This window comes from Gossypium hirsutum, chromosome D09 (assembly GCF_007990345.1).
Source record: "Gossypium hirsutum isolate 1008001.06 chromosome D09, Gossypium_hirsutum_v2.1, whole genome shotgun sequence".
NCBI lineage: Eukaryota > Viridiplantae > Streptophyta > Magnoliopsida > Malvales > Malvaceae > Gossypium > Gossypium hirsutum.
In genome coordinates this window covers 47938197-47958402 of record NC_053445.1, presented here as the reverse complement: position 1 = coordinate 47958402, position 20206 = coordinate 47938197, and the positions used below count along the sequence as shown (strand labels likewise).

Below are 20206 nucleotides of genomic sequence, written 5' to 3'. Positions count from 1 at the left end.
ATAAAAATTAAATAGATAAAGCATACCACCACTTGTGTTATATTATATGTCTGTTGATATATGATTTGTATATTTTGTTAGTTTTAAAATCAAATTACTTTTAAAAGCTCCTGCTCTTTTTGACACAATGACTAAAAGTATCCATAGTCCATCCCCAACCTATAAATAAGAAGATAATATATTTTTACTCATGATAATTTTTAATTCTCTTAAGGCCCAAAATATTTGATTTACCCGTATTAGGCTACCCACTCGGCCCAATAGACTAGATCTACCTGTACCGAGATTTAAACAATTCACTTCGTAAATTAATTCAGCTGGACTTGACCGAATTACTATTTATTAATAAAAAATATTTCTGTACCAAAAGATGATTATTTAAATTTAGTTGTAAAAACAATCTTAAATATTTTAATTTTTGAGCTGGTTAAGCCAAACCGTGACCTGACCAGTGATCAAAACTACTGACGAAGATACAACTTCGAATTTGTTTGAATTCAGGCAAGCTCAATAAAATATCACCTCAAAAGAAGCAATGATGATGTCTGCATTGACCGAAAATGTCAGCAATTAACGACCGATGCAGCTCACCAAAAGCCAACTCTTAAATATACCGAAAAGAAAAGAGTTAACCCTTGGATGCTTGGGAAGCCATTCAAAGCAGCATTGAAGTGATACCAGGGGAGAAATGGGATCAAGGACAATAAAGAAAATCATAACATTCTCCACCTCATAACCCGAAAACAATGGCAGTTTCATGTTGTACTTCTCGAATAACAAAGATCGAACCCGTCTAAAACTCGCTGCTTCGAATGGACTAGTTTTAACATGGATTGATGGATGATAACATAGAAGTCATGGCTAAAGCAGTTGCAGTTAGAGGTCAAAATGTTTACCCTACAACCTTGTACACTGTCGGTTTAAGTCGAGTCTGGCTAAGACAGCAGTGTTCACTTCACGTTCCATTCCATTCTATCAGATCCGATCTCATTAAGTTATAGAACATTATATTGGGAAGAGACTTGTTAAAATCCTACATGTTGAGGTCCAGATCTTAGGCTGTAACGCCGGCTTTAGGCTCCAAGCAATTCCATTTCCTACTTTTCTAATTCTTAACTACTATGTTTTATGCAAATTCTAAAACTTCAGGCTTCTAAACAATTTGGACCAAAAGCCAATGGACTCTCTTGCTGCTGCTGCTGCTGGTAGCTCATCAGGTTCCTTAAAGGTTGCTTTCTCACTCAGCTCTTCGAATGCATCGACAACATTTTGCAACCTTACAACGAATTCAATCAAAAGTGAAGTAAATGTTGCCAATGACAATGCACTTGCATTCTCATATGTTTTTGACTCTTCTGGAAGTTTCTTTGCATCGGGGTTAAACGTAGGGCATGCTGACCATGATATCTGTTGCTTAAGTAAATCTTCAGAGGGTGTGCCAGGAGAGACAATGGGGTTGACATCCCCATTGGTATTGAGGTAATCCCAATTATTTGGCATGGAAACTGATCTGAGATCAAGTACTGCTTCACTAAAGGACTTATAACCCAGGAATTTGTGTTCTTCACCATCCGAGCTAAGAAAATCCTGGGGCTCTAATAGAATCTGTGGTCGGTTCCCAATTTCCCAACTTTCGGCATTGACAAGGAGGTATGATTTCCGATCAACTTTCTTTTGCAACTCTTCTGCAGCTTCACTTACTTCACATAGAATGTCAGTATGACCCAATTTCTCCATCCTTTTTACTTTGTTCCCTAGCTCACGCAACACTCTAGCACCTTCAGTGCCTACCCTCTGAAGTTCTTGACTGAAGACTTGTCTCCGTTCCGGTGGAGCCTACACATACAAATATTATTATTCAAAATACATGAACCCATCTCTTTTTTAAGAAAACAAATTAAAAAAGTAGCAATTACAATGGTCAACAAGGGGAAGAATTGTAACGGATAATCATCTATCAGTAAACTGTGATTCTCAATAAACATACGTATACCTATGTCTTGATATGCGTTGGATATGGATGTGCTTAAAGAAAACTGAAGAGTCAAAGCAACATAGCAATAAACCTGGTGCTAAATGAATAACTGCTAAATGAAAAAAGGGAAGCCAATGACTCAGGGATCCTAGTGCCACACTGCTATAGAAAAAACAATGCAGGAAGAATGTGGAATTGACCATCAATTGCATACATTCGAGATAGGTATGAAAAAGTACCTGTATTTCTGAAAGTATACAGCCATGTAATGCCATGACCATGAATGCACAATGCCTCAATGCTCCACTTACTTTGACATAATTCTTCCACGGGTAACCAAGTGACCTGTATGGACCATGCGGTGGTTCCCAGATGGCAAAGCCCAACTTTGCATAGGAACAGAAAAAGAAGGAAAAACGGAATAAATACAACAACATGAAAATTTCAAGTACCAAGTTCAAGATGCAACAAAAGTACAACAAAAATTACCAGAGCTTCCTCCTGACTCAACGATTCCACAGCTGATCTGTAGCCACTGTAAACCGGGTCATCTGAAGCTTGATAAGTTAGAATTTTCGAAGGGACCCGTTTATATTCAACGCAGTTAAGGTAACCTTTAACACATCCTGATCAAATGTGGAAGTAAATAAGCATGAGAATGATAGATTACTTTTGAAATTCGTAGAGATAAATAAGTAAACATTAGATGCATATTAACCTTCTAAAGAATTCGCCACACTCATGAAATTTTTAGCCACCGAGTTGTGCAGATCCTCACCGGCCCAGATGGGGTAAATGCCTATATTAACAACTAAACTAACACTGGCACCAAGTGCTATTAGCAAAAATCGCGTCACTGCTGTATGGACGAATTCCCCTGTCCTATACCCGGATACCGTTATGAAACAATACGTCAACGTGAACACGCGGAAACCGTACTCGTAAGGCTTCATTGCTGGGTACAGTTTTGCATAAGTTGAAAAGAATCCTGGTAATGTGTGTCATGTCAGAGTAAACCTACGAGTAACTCGTAAAGATACTACTAATTAACAGCATACTACATGAGAGTTGAAACACAACTGATGACCACGAAACCCAACCTATTATAAAGATGCTAAGAACAATAACAACTTCTTCCCATTCTCCAGCCAATTGGGACAATTCAGCCATACCCAATGCAAGACCTCCAGCTGATAATGTCCCTAGCCCACGGTTAAATCCTTTGCTAAGAGTTGCCCCTACAGGGGAAAAAAAACAATTATGGTATTAATTCATTCAGAGTTTCTATTTGTTTAGTTTTAATCAATTACGGTGTTATTTTCAGTTCATAAAAGCAATTATTCCAACCATAAAAGAAGGAAATAATAAAATCATTAAAGAAACCAGGGGATGTATGTTTTCAAAAACCAAGACAACAATAAATAAAGAAATGAATAGAAGCATGATTAAGAATAAAATTACGTACCTATACTAAATTCAAAGACGACAACAACAGTAAGAATAGCCCAAACAGAGTGTTCACTGAGCTCCTTGATGGGTTCTTTCAAGAAGATAAGCAAAGAAATAAGCATCAATGCAAGACCCACCTTGGCAGAGAAAACAATCTTTCTGGGATCCGATATTCCCATTTGCCATGCCTTGCGTGCAACATCTTGAACCTTTTTTGAGAACCCAGTCACTTTGTCGCTTACCAACCTGTAAGAAAAGCATATTTTCCCTTGCTCTTCTTCTTCCTCGTACAGTCCCAGCACTGGGTACCCCTTTGTTCTCCCCTTTTTCTCTAGCAGGGAGTGCCTAAACGAACCCAACTTGGCAGCCATTAAGAAACAGAAACTTGTTTTTCTTTTTTTACATATGGTTCATAAAATATGAATACAGAGCGTGGGGAGAATTTTTCTTCTCTGGAGGAGAATGGATTCAAATTTTTTTTAAAGAGATGATGGAAGGGTGACGAGAAGCAGGGAAGTAAGAGGGAAGGGAGGGGAAAAGTATGAGACGGCATCGTAAATGCCGAACCTACCGATCAAAGTAGGAATCAGTGGAAAGGTCTTTCAAAGTTTCAACCGTCCATTCCCATGTGGGCCGCCATTCCAACGATCATTATAAAACAAATATTTTTTCCTTTTTGAAATCAAATAATTATTTAATATCCATGTTTTTAGTTGATGGGGATGTCTTGTCTTTTTTCCAACATAAACTCCACCCAGTTTCAACAACTCGAACAATCCGAATGGTGAAGAGGCAATGTGGATCTGAAGGAGGTTAATCTAGTATTTGGAGGACCACATATAATGGTGTCTCATAAATAGACGGGTTGTGGGTTTCGAATTTCATATCCTTTGGTGGGTTTTAAGAGTAGGATAACCACGACCAAATATTACTATTAGAATTTTAATTTCGCAATTTGCACGAAAGGTATTTTAAGTATTTGCTTTCAAAGAATACAGTACATCACAGGTTAATGGATGGTCTATAATTGAGGGGAGGCTATTTGTTTAAAGTTTAACTCCTCAAATCCAACAGTTTAGTTAAATTATATCGACGGACAAGATGAAGTTTATCCTTACGTGATTTGCAAAATTACATAATTAAATTAAATTTAATCTTATCATGTATTATTTTCTTTAATATTTTAAGGTTAGTTTCCTTGCGAATGTAACCTAACTTTCCATATCTTCTTCATTGGGCTACTAGGCTTCTTCAACAATTTTTTAAATCGAGTTCGTTCTCGTAGGTCAAATAATCTCCATCTAATCGTTAGACCTTCATGGGATACATTTTATGCGATGGTCACCAGCTTTATATCTTGGCCTATGACACAAGGACAATGCTTCATGGTCCTCTATGATTTTAATTTTGAAAGAGAAGAAAATTTTGAGAAAAAAAAGTAAACTTTTTTGTATTATACTTGTATATATATTTTTCTTACTTGATTGCCTTCCATCAACAAAAACATCTTTTATGTATTCTTAATATTTCATTTGAAAATTTTGGAAAAGTTTAAAGTTTTTATGTATTTTTATATTATTATATTTATTTCCCATAATATTTTTATATTTTATGTAATTATAATGTTTTTGAAATTTTAAAAATTAAGGTCATATTGATAGAATGTGTAAACGTTAATAGTTGAAATTATTGAACTTTTTAGTATTATGATCAAATTAATAAAATATATAAATTTTGAGAACTAAAATTATTATGCTGTTAAAAATCAGCCACAGTTAGTGTACTAAGTACTAGCTCTATATAAAATTTCAAAACAATTTACAAAAATATATATATAACAATTTATGGTTTAAATATGATAAAAGTCCCTCTACTTTTATGAAATTTAAAATTTAGTATTTGTACTTTAATTTTGAGAGGTGTAATCCCTATACTTTCATATAATTTTATAATTATAAAAAAAGGTAAAACAACTTTTTAAACCCTCAATACTTACAATTTTTGTCAATTTGGTCTTTATTGTTTAAAAGTACATAAAATTATAAAAATTAAAAGAGTCTATATTTGCAATAAAAAATCCTAAAATGGTTTAAAATAATGATCATATCTTAAAATTTTTATTTAAATGTTAAAAATATTACAAAAAATATATGTAATTTACTTATTGGATGATAAGAAGATATCTTCAAAGTTTGAGTTATTCATTCAATCAGTATTAAATTGGATTTTAATGTAAATTTTGAATAAGATTAAAAATTAAAAATACTAGTTCAAATTCAATTTTAATATATATTGAATGAATAACTCAAATTTTGTAGAGATTTTATTACAATTAAAGATGCAAATAACACATTTGTTAAAAAAATTGGAAACTTTTTTGTATTTTTTATAATTTAATGAATTTAAAAGAATAGTATTTTTATTTTTTGAATTGTAAATATTTTTTATTTCTTCATATGTTTATGGAATATTTTTAATAATTTTGTAAATTTTAATTTTTAGGACTTTTTGAAAATATAAAAACATAGATTTTTAAATATTTTGTACGTAGGGATAAAAGTTGAGGATTAAAAAATACTATATATTTTATAATTACAAAATTAGATGAATAGATGAATATTTTAATTAAAAATATAAAAATTCAATATCTCAAAATTATAGTACGATACAGAAATTTTGATCAATTTAAACCCAAATTTAAACGTGCAAGCAAACCTAAGGCATTATAAATACAAAAACCAAAAGCTGTGATCACCAAACCCAACGTTGTCCAAAGTCTCTTTCGGACAGCAACCACTCGGTTCAAAGCTGTTGTCCGGCACTTTCTTGCAGGGGCGAATCTAGGGCATGGGGCTCGGCGAAATTTTTTATATTTTGGGACTTTAAAATTTTTAAAATTTCAAATTAGTAAAAATAAAATTCTTTAAAAATTACAATTTATGTCGACCCCTAAAAGAATTTTCTAGCTTCGCCCCTGTTTTCTTGTACGGTTTTGGATATTTCCAGAAAAAACTAGAGAACCCCCCAAAGTCATATATCTATTTCGAAACTTAATAAAACAAAACTATTTAGAAAATGAATGAAAAAATGACAGTGATGAACTCGCAGTATTTGAAATCATATATTAGGTCAAGTTTGTTTAGAGACTACTATGATTGCATCAACTTTACTTCTCTGTTTTCCTCTATTGGTTAAAATATCAATGTGCATTTCTGCTAAAAAAACACTCATTACAAGTTATCAGGGCAATTTTTTTTTTGGTTTTAATACGAATTCATGCTAAAATTTTAATCAAAATAATCAATAATACTAATTATTTAGACATTATAAAAATAAAAAGATTAAATTATGTTAAAAACTAAAGTATAATGATTAAATTTTAAATTTGAGTATAATGTAAGGGTCAAAATTGAAATTTGATAAAAAGAAAACTAAAGGCAAGACGCATGTGTGTGTGAGAGAGAGAATGTTGATGGAATCCTATCATCTATCAAATTTAGAGCTCTACCTTGACAATATACCAAATTCTTGGTGAATGATTTTGGCCTACAAATTAAAAGGGCTTGTAGGTAGATGTTTGTATTTACAAGTTACTCATATTTAGTCAATAAAATCTTCAAATTTCACTTCATAGTTGTGATTAAGTTAGATTTGAATAACCAATTTGAAATTAGGGGTGAAGCCAAAATTAGAAGGTATATTTTTACGAAATTTAAAATGAAATTTTAATATTTTAATAACTTTTTAAAATATTAAATAAAAAATTATCATTTTTAAAAGCCATTCTATCATTGTCGGGATCTCTGCCAACTTCCTCTAATTTCACCCTGTCTGAAATTAAGCTTAATCAAACAAAACAAAATCATATATTTGCTTTAATTTTGACATTCTATTTTGATTCAAAATTTGAATTACCTGCTTTAATCCATTACACAGACAGAGGTAATGCTGCCATCAATTCACCAAAGACAAATGGCGCAGACCTTGCTGTTTTCATCTCTGAGACCACCAGGATTGATACACACTAACATTGAATTTCACAACCCTTAATCAAGTTTTTCATAACTAAGGCATCAGAAGTTTACATGTATGTTCCTCACTCGACATGTGCAAGCAAATCAACTGAATTAATTCATATGCAATATTTATAGTCATCATATACATGCTACACAGGTTTCAATATGGGTTTGGTTTCAAGGTTCCAAGTATTAGAAGTGATCATCAACGGCTTCTCTTCGTGAGTTTGTTCATCGTTGATGCTAAATTCTTGTATTTCCAATATCTCCACTCTTCGATTCGTCTTCTTCCTTATTTTGATGGCCACATCCCGCGGGACAAATCTCCCACAGACGCTTACCCTGCACTGCTTCTTCTCTATCAAATGCGTTTCCAACTCTACATCATAACATTTATTACAAAGAAAACAAATGACCACCTTTAGGGTTCTTATTAAGCAAAGCAAATCTTATGATGATGAATATTTTGATCTAACCTTTCATATCAAGGAGGGCTCTTCTTACTTTTCTATAACACCCATTGCAGTCAATGTTGATCCTCATCACCATGCAACAAATCTGCAATGCATTAATATAAATGAAGAGTTGATTGAAACAATAAGTTCAGAAAACATTTGAAAGAATCAGTGGAAAATGGGGGGAACTTGCCCTTTCTGTCATGAACCTGCAGACTGCAGCAGGAGTTCTCTGAAGATTCCAAAGAATGAGGGTTTTGAATTACAAAGAAAAAAAAGTTGCATGTTAAAAAGGCAAAAAAATTATGGGAATTTGTTTAGAATGAAAAAGGAATCATGATCAAACTTGTTAGTATAGCAAAAGTAATTAAAGATACTAAATATTATAATACGATGCATCATGCATTTCGTTTTTTTTTTATATAAAAAATAATGTATGCATCCACAAACTTCAAACCTAGACAATAAAACAAACATGAAAATACAAAAAAAAAAACAAATTGTAGATCACCATACTCAAATCGTGCACATAACTGGAAATAAACCCTAATTTGTGAAGAAAACTAGTTAATATATTGAGATTCTTTTTATCTCTTATGATATTGGAATCTGATTCTTACATGGGATGTTGGCATGGCTTATTGCCTATCAGTTAATGTATTCTTGACCTATTGGAGTAGTTGTTGTAAACACATAGCTCCATTTCTCTTGCTGGAGAAAGCATCCGTTTATTGCTTATTTGCTAAGCTTTATTCTCTTTCGAACCAAGGAAAAGGCATAATTTTGGATTTGTATTTGTTCCAAATCCAATTATAGCGAAAGACAATTTGAAGAATAATTGTATATATATAGCTTTCTCCATTAACATACCATGAGATGCTTATTCCGTTTGTTATTCTTTTCATATAATCCCGAATAATTTAAGGACTTGATTATAAACCAAAAATAAGGGTAGAACAGTTTAACAGTGTCAACTTTTATGAGCTGTTATGAATTTTGCTTTACATGATATTAATTAGCCATCACCATTGTCTGCAACTTTAGCATCCATCTTCTGAAAAGTGTCCCTTAACTTCCAAGGCCGAGAGCGTTCATTAGAAAAGCAGTCGATGGTTTAGGGCAGAATCTGATTCCACTTTCAGCAACTATTCCAAACTGGGTGCAACTTCAGTAGGATTTGATTCAAAGACGTCTGAATTAGAGGCATCAGGTTGTTCTAATAGCTCTTGAGATTGGATCGACTCTTTGTATGCAGGAGTCTCCTTAAAATCTGTTGCCCCTTCGTTGTAAGTCGCCACAGCAATCCCGCATGCAATTAACTGATACAATAAAGTGCAAAACTCAGATTCAAGTATCATCAAATAGTGCCTTTTCTAACCAGAAACAAGCAAAATAGCTCACCTGTTCCATGGATAGCAATGAATTTTGAAATGCCATGGTTCTTTCCTAGTTATAGTGAAAAGAAAAAGTACAGCAGGGTAGGTCCAGCCTATTCTTGAAATAAACAAGCAAAATAGCTCATCTGTTCCATGGATAGCAATGAATTTTGAAAAGCCATGGTTCTTTCCTAGTTATAGTGAAAAGAAAAAGTACAACAGGGTAGGTCCAGCCTATTCTTGAAATAAACAACTCTCTCCCTTCCCCAGAAAACCAATTCACCAAGGACTACAACTTATTGGATTTTCAAGTATTTCAACCATACGAAAGAGACAAATCATAGCCAAGTGTCTTCATAGAAGCATATAAATTGGTCTGCAACAGGTCTAGATCAATCACCCACCTACTTCTCAAACCACCTTTTGAGTAATCCATGAATGAATGTAACAGATAGTCTACATCGACCATGAAATAAAAGAAACTATGAGCGCTACCGATTAAACGTATTACAAAAAAGAAGGCAGTGCTTAATCCAATGAAAAATATTATGAAAACGAGTGTTTTGTGTGTAAGGTTAGAAAGCTGTCATAAACTTAGGTCTTTAAGAGTGGATCTCAATTGTGTCAAGTACTTTAAGTTACATCGATATTTCTTATAGTATACGATGAGGAAATTACATAGAAGAAACTCTGAGCGCTACTGATTCTACTGAAGGATGTAACATTCTACAAATTCCATGCAAGGCAAAATGAGGGGTAGGGTCATTTGTTTCCTTTATGATGTATATTAGCATAAAATTTTAAACCATAACCACAGATTAGTTTCCATGTTTCACCAAACTCGGGAACTACATCTTCACATTTGGTCAGCACAAAATGAAGCCCAGCAAGTCTGGGTGCTGCATGCTGTTCACCTTCCATAATTCCCATCACAAACCCAAGAAAAGAAAATCTCAAGAAATAGTCCAGGCTACCTTGTTGCAGCCACCAAATTCGAATAAAGTTTCAGATTAATCTCCCATAATTCTCCAAATTTCACGGGTGCCTATTTAGTGTTTATCTGATCTTTTTAATTCATTCCCTTATCCCCCTCCTGAGGAAATGTAATCTACAAAAAATCTCTCTGAGTATGAACATTCTTTCTCAGTCCTTTTCCCTGTAACTCCACAATGGAGCTTTGGACTAACACAAGCAGAATTTCATTATTTTCTTATGGCACATCCCCGGCTCATAAATTCTAATTTGAACTTTGCAACTAAAATCTCCAAACCCAAGTTCAAGTTCTAACCACCACTTAGACAGGGTAGATTTTTTTTCCCTTTACCAGCATGCAGAAGCTATCATATTGTTAAATTTTTTAACTTTGATTTAAACCCATAATCCTAATCCTTCATAGGCTTATATAAATTCAAATATCGATCATTTCAGGCATCAGCGCAACAAAACTGAACAACGGAAAAAAAAAAAGGCAGAGATAAAGAGCTTTGAGAGATACCGCGAAAACGATGCCAAAAGCCCACAAATACTGAACAAGGAAACCGAGAACATCCCACTTGGGACCTTCCCATAAATCCGGCTGAAGGCCCGGAAGATCGGGGAACGGCTTACCATCAGCCGAAATCTCAGACGAACTCCCACCAACGTCCTCCAATCCAACTCCAATAGCAATGTTTGATTCTTCAATCTCCGCCGTCCGTTTGAGCTCCTGTTCCTCATCTTGTTCTTTTGTGGTGAGATTGCTCCTCCGGTTCTTGCTATCGAAGCGTCCGGTTCGGGAAGAGAACTTTTTGGCAGCGGAGGTCAAGTGGAAGGTTCTGGGGGAGATTGGGAAGAGGACGTTGCGGCGATGAGGGAGGCCGAAAGGTAGCTGGTTGTTGGGAAGGATTGGGCCCCCATTTGCATTGCTACTGCTACTGATGCCATTGCTGATGGTTAAGGATAGCGCCATTTGAGTGGAGAGTAGCGAGCAGGATAAGAACGAGCAGATATTATTTTATTAAGTAAACTACACAGTATATTTAAAAACATGTCTCAACCAATAATAAAAGGGTTACAAAACGACCTCTCTGTTGCTCATTTTGAATCCAATTCGGTTAACTACGGCTAATTTTGGGATAGAGTGATAATGTGGTAATTTTAAGCTTGTTTAATCTTCATTTAATTATAATTTTAAAAAATTATTATCAATATCTTTCATCTTATTCTAAAACAATTATAAAATAATCTTTTTTTACTTTTAAAAGGAGTCTATTGAGGACTACATTCATCAGTCAAGAATCAATCAACAGATGATATGAGCAACGAAAAGTTCAACTAACATGATAGAGTCTATGTATTATACATCATTAGCGGTCCATTTAATGACAGATAAGCAGGGGCCCTTTGCTGGTTGATGTCTTCGTTGTTGCCGGAGGACCTTGCTCATGTAAACAGTAATAGCCAAGGTTTTGCGATTTTGGCATTCATGCACCGGGCTCAAACAATGCGGCTAATCAGAAAATAGAGAAATTGAACGGTTGTAGCACCCTCCTTCATATATGGCATGGATGTGGATGTTGTTTATAGCATAAATCTCTACTCATCCGTTCTCTTTTTCGTTAGCGAAAGGGTAAAAAGACATTATGTGCAATGTAGGCACGAGTTTTAAGATTTAATTTTTTATAATATTTTTGATAGATTTGAAAAATAATTGTTAATTTAAGGTTAACTCGAGTCACACCACCTATTATTAGGAGTTGACACAAATCCAAATTGAAACGGATAGATATGTAAGTTAAGAGGTTGGTTACTTAGCATTTCAAAAGGGCTACGGTTTCAATACATAATTATCATTCATTGTTTTGTTAACTTGCAATTATGAAATATAGTCAGTATGACATGTTAGTTGTAATATTTATAAGAGTTACAATTGAACATTTTGAGTATTTCAATGATCGAACACAAAGGATTGTCAAATTGATAATTGTGTTTGTCAAATTACTTATAATTTAGCAATTATTAATCTAATTGAGTTGGAAATTATTAGTGCAAAATCAAATATAAATTGTTTATAAACTAAATTTAAACTATCAATTAAACAAACTAAGCTAAACTTTCTTCTTATTGTTTTAGATAATGAAAATGATATAATGATTGTCAATCGTTTAGTCGATTGCTAGTTAAACTAATAACCTATTCCGATTATATTGCTTGCCACTTCTAACAAGGAATCTCCTATCGGTCTCATATTAATTTGGAATTATCTACTAAGTTCTTCTCTTGATCTCACTTAGACAAGTAGTTCTTCTCTTGGTCTCACTATCCAATATAAGTATACCGAACTATCAAGGATAAACTCTCCTACAGATCTCACTTATCTAGATTTTTCACTAGAGGCGTCAATTCTAGTGTATTAAGCATTTCAATATAATCGAAAATCAATTAACCAAGAACAAACATTAGCACATAATCAAGCTTAAATTTCAAGCAAATATTTCATTAAACACATGGTAGGCATAGAAATAAAGAGTAAGAAAATGCTCATTTAATTGATGAAAATCCAATTAAGCTCAAAAGATTGATTATCTCTCTTGCATAGTCTTCAACAAGAAAAAAAAAAAGAAATAGAAAGCAACAAAAATTGAAGTCTATTCTAAAAAGAAAAGAAAACCTAATCTAAAAAAAAGAAGAAAAGGAAAGAAAAAAAAAGAAGAAATCTAATCTAATCTAAAAATATGGGATGTGAGGAAAATGTTCAACCATCAAAAATCTACTTCCAAAATCTTATAAAATAATATTTACAATATACTAGTATTTAACCTAACATTGATAATTATGCCCTTAAATAAAAAGTAACTTCAAGTTTATTTGGATACAAAATTGCCCCTACAATTTTTTCACTTGTGGGATTTCACTATTGTGACATTCGTGGCAATAGGCACAATCTTGGCTTGGGAGTTCTCGGTGTCGCGACAACGGTGGCCCTGTCTCTTTAATTTCAACCATCAACTGTGAAGTTGTGACCTCAAAGGCTTGAAGTCAAGATATCGAGGTTCAGTGATGTGACACAGCACACTTGGTGCCACGACATCCTCAGTAGACTGCTCCAAGTTGGTTTTTCATTGAAGTTTTGCTCCCCTGAGGTAATGGAGGATTGATGTCATAACATACACGCATCAATGTCGTAACACCCAAAGCAATTGATATTTTCTTTAAGATTTGGCCATAGTTATCTCCCTACACAAGCTCAAATCAATCATTAGACTCCTAACAGACAAAAATTCACCAACTTGGGTCTCAAAAACATTAAAATTTAAGAATATTTAAAAAGACATTAAAAAAACTCATAAACTATTTGAAAACAAGCTTATTAAGTACTCGAAAGAGTTTAATTTGACATATCAAATTACGTCATATCAAACTCCCCCATTCTTAAGTATTTGCTTATCCTCAAGAAATCACACAGAACATACATAAGATGACCCTTGGAATGTGTTGAACAATAAGAAGCATGTCAATCGAATATTGAATTTGTACATGACATATCTCACATGCAACTTAAGATTGATTTTTAGCTAATTTAAGCACTCCTAAAGCAAATATACCTAGTTCACTAAAGAACTAGCAAACCTAGAGGCAATTCAAATGAACAAATACTGGATTATATTATCTAATATAAACTATATAGATACGTAGTAGGCACAAAATGCGAATCAAAAACATCCATTAAGCTAATTATAAGCAAATCAAGAAGATAATATAAAGGAAATGTTTAGGTCACATAGGTTTTCTAGGCTTGTAATGTTTTGAGGCTTAAGACGTTTGAATTTCAAACTAAAAGATAACTCGAAACAATTTCAAGCATATGACATTGTTCCCTATTCATCCCAAAAAAGGTTATTAAGCTTACCACATTATTTCTCCTTCTCTCACCTTTCCTATCTCTCAAAAGATATGAAAAATATTGTTAAATATTGATGCATACAAAAAGCAAGCATGTACTTGTGCATTATGAAACATATTCAAACCTTAAACAATTTTTTTTAAATATAAAAAGTAATTGTTTTTGTTTTTATTAAAATTTTCCAAATTAAGTCTAAAAAAAGGTACCAAATTTTCTTGCTTAAAAAAACACTTTTTGATTCCATATGTAAATTATATATAAGCTTTGTTTTATTAATTCTGAATCAAATCAAATTAGTTTATGTCTAAACCCTTTTTAAGTTGTTATGTTTGATTTATGATTCAAATATTTTGCACATTTTATATATTTATAAGTAAATATCATTCTATCCACATCAAAATTTACGATGCTACCATTTATTTCTAAAATATAGTAAAATAATTAAAAAACCGCTTTGGAAGTCATTTATCGTCAGAATAATTATCCAGGAATTTATCACTTAAAAGCATAACTTTATTATTATTTTGTAAAATATGCATGCTTCAAAATAATTATTTTTTAATTAAAATTTATCACCAACAAATTTGCATTCCCAATTTTATTTCCGTCTTTCCGCCTCCAACCCTTTTTTTTTCTTTAATTTACCATTTTAGTAATTAACAAGATTTACAAACCTACATATCCACTTTTTTTTTTTTTTTAAAAGATTTACATCAAACGGCACCGTAGTTCGCAAAGCGATTCAGGTCACGAGGTTAGCTCCGAAATTTCTACAATGGGTTCGAACAAGCCTCCTAACGCCACAAAATCACCGCTATTACTATGATTTTTGTTGTCGGCATCTGAGTCACCGCCGATTCCGAAGTCAAACGATCCGTAACTCGGAATCGGGAACTCATACCCCATCATTTCCTCTATTCCATCGGCTCCTAACTCTACACTTCCCTCTATATCAACGCCCTGCTCAACAGACGAAAAACTCGGTGGCAAACCCAGTTCATCATCCGAAGCCTCTAAAAGAAACCCTAGATCCGGCCTCGACTTGCCGGTTTCCAACGATGTTACCGGTAGCGTCGCCTGAGTCGGAACTACAATCTCTTCTTCGAAACTTTTGAGAACCAAGTCAAGTCCCTGAATCCCCAGCCCAGGTCCAATGTCCGGGTCGGAATCGTCCAGGAAGTTCAGCAAATCCTCCTGGATATGCTTTGTCTCCGGCAACTGAACGTCCACGTAATCAAGGCCGGATTCCACACGAGTGGACTCGGGCGAGTGGACTCGAGAGAGTTTTAAGAAGGGAACCGAGTTAGCCTCTGACTCAAAATTCTCAAACTCTTCCCGGGCTCTCTTCTTGTCGCCTCTGTTATCGTCATTTTCCATTGGAAAATGTTTCAGGAAATTAGAAAAAAAAGCTTAGTGTTCAATATAGTAACTTGTCATTGGATACATAGAAAGATAGGGAGATTTTATAAGGAGCAAACTGCAAAAGAGTATCAAAATTTTGAAGTGTGGAGGGAGCGTTTGGATGGCGAGAAAAATAAAATAAAGAGAGGGGAGCAGAGATTTTGTAGAGAGAGAAAATAAGGAATATAGGGTGAGTGGGAAAGAGATATGGAACCGGTATTATATAGTTGCAAATATAAGAGCAATTTCTGATTTTACATTTTCTAACCTTAGGGTTGGTAGTATAAATATATGTTGGAATAATTCTAAGTATCAAATTAGTTTAACATTTGAGTAATCATAAATAAAATAAAATAAAATTATTACAGTATCTATTTGAAGAATAAACTTAACGAGAATTATAGTGCGAAGTCGAGATGTACGAGATGCTATACAACAAGCAACTTAAAATTAATAAAAAATTTGTTAAAGAGCTTAAAAGGAACCAAAATATTTGAAAATTCATTAAGAAGATTTTATTGATTCAACCAATCAATGTGTTGAACAATATACACTATTTGATACCGTATTTAAGCTATATTATTTTATATTATTTTTTAAGATGTTCAAATTTTTTTATAATTTTAATATATTATATGTAATATATACAACTAACTCATGTATTTGCACGGGATGAGAACTAGTAATTTTATATAATTACCTAACTATGTTTTTCTAAAACAATTATATAATGTATATTTTTTATTTTTTTAAATAATTTTATTAATTTAATATCTATACTAATTATGAAACTTCTCGTTAAATTTAATAACACGAGTCAGGATACACCTTAGTTTGAAATTACATTAATATTAAAGTTGAGTATTTGATACTTTAGTAGTGCATTCTTTTTAATGTCACAAGTAAAGATATAAACCTGTCACGTGTCCCATTTTTTTATATACATTTTTCTTTTTTACCATATATCATCGACCCAACTTTACTTATAAAAATTCTACTAACAATATACCAAACCTTTTCTCTAATACTAATCCACTAACAATATACCTATATATAAAAACAATCCCCACCAGAGGAGGCAGTTACAATTGTCTTTTCTGTTTGGCATTTTAAGGTATGGTTTATTTTCAGTTGTGGTGCTTTTATTATATTCAAATTTGAAATTTATTCCTTACATTTTAATTTGACTTATCAAATAATTTTACTCGTAATGGTTAATTTTCAATTTTGTGCCTCTATTATGTTTAAATTTGAGATTTAATCCTTATACCTTAATTTGACATAATTTAATCCCTTGTGTAATGTCATTTGTTAGTCCAAATAATTAATATTAATAACTATTTCAGGTAGAATGCTAACAAGAATTTCTTTTAAAACACCATTCTAATAATATATATATATTGCAACATGATAAGTTAGAATTTATTATTTTAGGAAAAAAATCCATATAAACATTTTAACCAAAATAGTTAAAGGTGTTAATTATTTGTACTAACTAAAGATATTATAATAGTAGAGATTAAATTATGTAAAATTAAAATATGGGAATCAAAACTCAAATTTACCCATGTAAAGAGACCATAAACATATTTTGATATAAAACAATTTATACATAAGACAATATAAGCTTTTATTTATACAAATATATATAGTCATTAATTTATAATAAAAAGTTAATTATTTGACACCATTCGATCTATTATTTTGAGGATTTATACGCATTATATATTAAATATTTGATTTATTGTTGGATATTAATTTATAGTGCATACAAATATGAATCAATGAATATAAATTACCCACATTCGTTTTAACTTTACTTCAAATGTTCTTTTATATATTTAAATTTATTACTAAAATTTGAATTACTCATAAGAATAAAAACTTATTATTTTAATTAATAAATGTCACAAATTGGGAAGACATTAATGCTTTGATAGGGAAGATATTAATGCTTTGATGTGCTAAAATGCTATGTCAGCATGATATACACGTGAATATCATTGTTTGATTGGTCCATTTGTTACGTCAACCAAATTTAATAGTCAAACTTAATCAACATTAATTTAGGGGCTTGATTGATTAATTTGTCATCTTTAAGGGATGAATTGGGTGCAAAATTTTCATGAGGACTTTACTAAATTTTTTTATCTATTAAGCCAATAAATTATTACTAAATCTATCACACTCATTTTTTTTAATAGATCATATAGAACACATATCACACTCTCAACTCGTTTGTAGTGCTATATAAATCGCATTAAAGTTAACTGGAAAATAATGTCACTTGAAATCTACTTTTTATTTTCTTTTAAAATAAAAACTCCTTCTATATTATATATACATGTATATATTTCATAAAATGAGTGTGATAGATTTAGTAATAATTTATTAATTTTTATTAGTTTACGTCTTTTAAAAATTTTATATGATTCTTAAAAATAAATTAAATCCTCCAAATCAACATTTTTTCACTTCAATAGTCATGTCATCAAAATTTTCATGTGAGATGTCATGTTAGTCGTTATGTCACCTACCACATCAATCCTTAATGGTCTGTTGGGGTTGCTATAGAAAACCATATTATAAAGGTTTCCTTGATAATTAACTTTTGATTAAGGGCACAATTTATTACACTTTTTAGCGAGGGCCTCAATTGATTTGTGAATTATTTTCAAAAGGCTTTTTTAGTACTTAGCCATTGTGCTTGTAATTTTGTTCGTATTGATAATAATTATAGTTTTACTTATAATTAAATAGATGTTTTGTAGGTAAGTTTATGTATTTGATATATTTCATTTCCTTTTTACTTTATTTTTTAAGTATAACTATAGAGTTCCTTGTATTATGATTTGAATTATTTTTTGTCTCATTTCCTTAAAAATTTGAGTACATATTTTAGAGAAAAAAAAGTTTAAATTAGTCATTTCGTTATAAATTCCATTCATTTGTGTTATTAAGTGATGATTTGGCGTTTTCAAAAAATTGTATGTAACTGAAGTGGGATTAAAAGATAAGTAGGATTAAGTAAAACTACCACGAAGGCCCCTATACTAGAAATTTGCTTGTATTTTTCCCTTTCAACTTAAAAGATGGGCAAATTAATTATTGTACGTTAGATCAAAAAACAAATTGATCATTTTATTAAATATTCAACTTGTTTCTACTCTTCAACTTGATTAATCACTACAAGAGAATAATAATTCAATGGCTTTTTTTTTTTACTTTTTGTAGAATTTATGAACGCATTTAAAAATCATCACGAAAAACAAGAAAACGCCACAAAAGACGTTACAATAAACAATGTAGCGAAAAATAGCGATGTTTCTTATGTAACGCCATTGAACGTGTCTCTTTTTACGGCGTTTTATGGTGTTTTTTTCTTCCTAATAAATTATATACAATTCATAAATTCATAAATAGCCAAATATAAAATATTTATATAAATCAATAAAGTTGTTTTACACTCTAAGGGCCAGTTCTTCATTACTTTTGAAAAGTGCTGTGGAAAAGTACTTTTGAAAAGCTTGGTTTAGAATTTAAGTGTTTAGCATTGCTGTCAAAAAGTACTTTTAAGAAATAAAATGTCCATTTTAGACATGTTATTATCAAGTAACAAATATGCATTTAAATAATATTTAAATTAGTTAATATTATTATATTTTAGTAATAATATAAAAAAATTATTATAACTTGTTGTTAATATTTTAATATATAAAATACAAATTGTAAATATTTTTAAGCAATAAATATTAATTATTTATAAATTTAATTAGAATATATAAACTATATTTTAAATATTTAATATTTGTAATTAGTATTTTAAAAAATATTTTTTTATTTTTAATTAATGATTTGAACACAATTGTAACTAAACACCAAGAAAAAAAAAGAAAAATACTATGTTATTGGAGGGGTGAAAAAGTAATTAAACATCAAAAGTGATTTTGGGAGAGGAACAACTAAAATTTTTAGCTTCTCCTTTTCAGAAGTGCTTTTTAAAAGCACTTCTGAAAAGTTAAAAATTTCAGCCAAAACAGCTTGTTCTTCACAGCTTTTCTTTCAAAAGTGCTTTTGGAGTCAGAAGTGTTTTTTTTTAAGCAATGAAGAACTGACACTAATAAAGGAAGCAAACATCCTTACCATTTAAAATTAAAATGCACCTTTCCGTACCGGAACTGACCACTATTATTAGATGTTGGTCACCTTTCCCATTAGCCAATTTTACCTTTATTAATAGCTTAGTTTGTCACAAATTCCTCTCCATCTCAGATTTCCTACGATGCTACCTTTGAGATTGGCACCGACACACATATAGCAAATAAAATTCCACTCAATGAATTGTCAAAGGCCTCCACTATATAAAATAAATTATATTTTTATTTTTATAATTTATATTTTATAATAATTTAATATTTTAGTAAATTGTTTTATTGAAGTATTTGTTCAAATTATAAAATAAATTATCATTTATTCTTTTTTATATAAAAGAAAATTGTTAATTAGATATTATTTCATTTAATTCTATAATTTTAAATTACTAAAAATACTTTTTGGTAAGAATCAAATAAAATATTATAATATACTTAATTATATGATTTTACTGCAGAACATATTTCGGGGTTTAAGGTCTAAACGCCACCACATCTATG

At 31.5% G+C, this 20206-nt stretch overlaps 4 protein-coding genes across 5 annotated transcripts; all 4 read right to left on the bottom strand.

The window, feature by feature from the left end:
* Positions 1-474: 474 nt before the first annotated feature.
* On the bottom strand, positions 475-4038 carry LOC107890817 (aluminum-activated malate transporter 9). The gene is made up of 6 exons (XM_016815388.2): positions 3441-4038; positions 3076-3213; positions 2694-2963; positions 2465-2601; positions 2215-2361; positions 475-1836 (listed from the first exon to the last, which is right to left on the bottom strand). Exons 1-6 carry the CDS (start codon positions 3793-3795, stop codon positions 1138-1140), a joined length of 1746 nt encoding a protein of 581 aa, XP_016670877.1. The 5' UTR covers positions 3796-4038; the 3' UTR covers positions 475-1137.
* Positions 4039-7459: 3421 nt separating this feature from the next.
* LOC107890815 (heavy metal-associated isoprenylated plant protein 25) lies at positions 7460-8707 on the bottom strand. Of its 2 annotated transcripts, none has more exons than XM_016815386.2 (4): positions 8516-8707; positions 8089-8127; positions 7917-7998; positions 7460-7819 (listed from the first exon to the last, which is right to left on the bottom strand). In XM_016815386.2, the coding sequence occupies exons 1-4, from the start codon at positions 8528-8530 to the stop codon at positions 7590-7592; spliced, it is 366 nt and encodes a 121-aa protein (XP_016670875.2). In that variant the 5' UTR covers positions 8531-8707; the 3' UTR covers positions 7460-7589. The 2 variants fall into 2 exon arrangements, with proteins under 2 accessions (XP_016670875.2, XP_016670876.2); XM_016815387.2 differs by lacking the exon at positions 8516-8707 and adding an exon at positions 8412-8447.
* Positions 8708-8801: 94 nt separating this feature from the next.
* LOC107890814 (uncharacterized) lies at positions 8802-11582 on the bottom strand. Its single transcript, XM_016815384.2, has 2 exons — positions 10767-11582; positions 8802-9214 (listed from the first exon to the last, which is right to left on the bottom strand). The coding sequence occupies exons 1-2, from the start codon at positions 11217-11219 to the stop codon at positions 9041-9043; spliced, it is 627 nt and encodes a 208-aa protein (XP_016670873.1). The 5' UTR covers positions 11220-11582; the 3' UTR covers positions 8802-9040.
* A 3139-nt stretch (positions 11583-14721) lies between these two features.
* Positions 14722-15807, bottom strand: LOC107890813 (uncharacterized). Its single transcript, XM_016815383.2, has one exon. The coding sequence runs from the start codon at positions 15528-15530 to the stop codon at positions 14901-14903; it is 630 nt and encodes a 209-aa protein (XP_016670872.1). The 5' UTR covers positions 15531-15807; the 3' UTR covers positions 14722-14900.
* Positions 15808-20206: the final 4399 nt, after the last annotated feature.

Coding starts and splice junctions, on each gene's coding strand:
- LOC107890814 (XM_016815384.2), bottom strand. CDS start 11,219: ATGGCGCTATCCTTAACCATCAGCAATGGCATCAGTAGCAGTAGCAAT. Junction 9,215..10,766: donor CTTTTGGCATCGTTTTCGCG/GTATCTCTCAAA, acceptor TTATTGTATCAG/TTAATTGCATGCGGGATTGC.
- LOC107890815 (XM_016815386.2), bottom strand. Junction 7,999..8,088: donor GCAGGTTCATGACAGAAAGG/GCAAGTTCCCCC, acceptor AATGCATTGCAG/ATTTGTTGCATGGTGATGAG. Junction 7,820..7,916: donor AGCCCTCCTTGATATGAAAG/GTTAGATCAAAA, acceptor GTTATGATGTAG/AGTTGGAAACGCATTTGATA.
- LOC107890813 (XM_016815383.2), bottom strand. CDS start 15,530: ATGGAAAATGACGATAACAGAGGCGACAAGAAGAGAGCCCGGGAAGAG.
- LOC107890817 (XM_016815388.2), bottom strand. CDS start 3,795: ATGGCTGCCAAGTTGGGTTCGTTTAGGCACTCCCTGCTAGAGAAAAAG. Junction 2,602..2,693: donor TGTGGCGAATTCTTTAGAAG/GTTAATATGCAT, acceptor ACATTTGATCAG/GATGTGTTAAAGGTTACCTT. Junction 2,362..2,464: donor TGAGTCAGGAGGAAGCTCTG/GTAATTTTTGTT, acceptor TCCTATGCAAAG/TTGGGCTTTGCCATCTGGGA.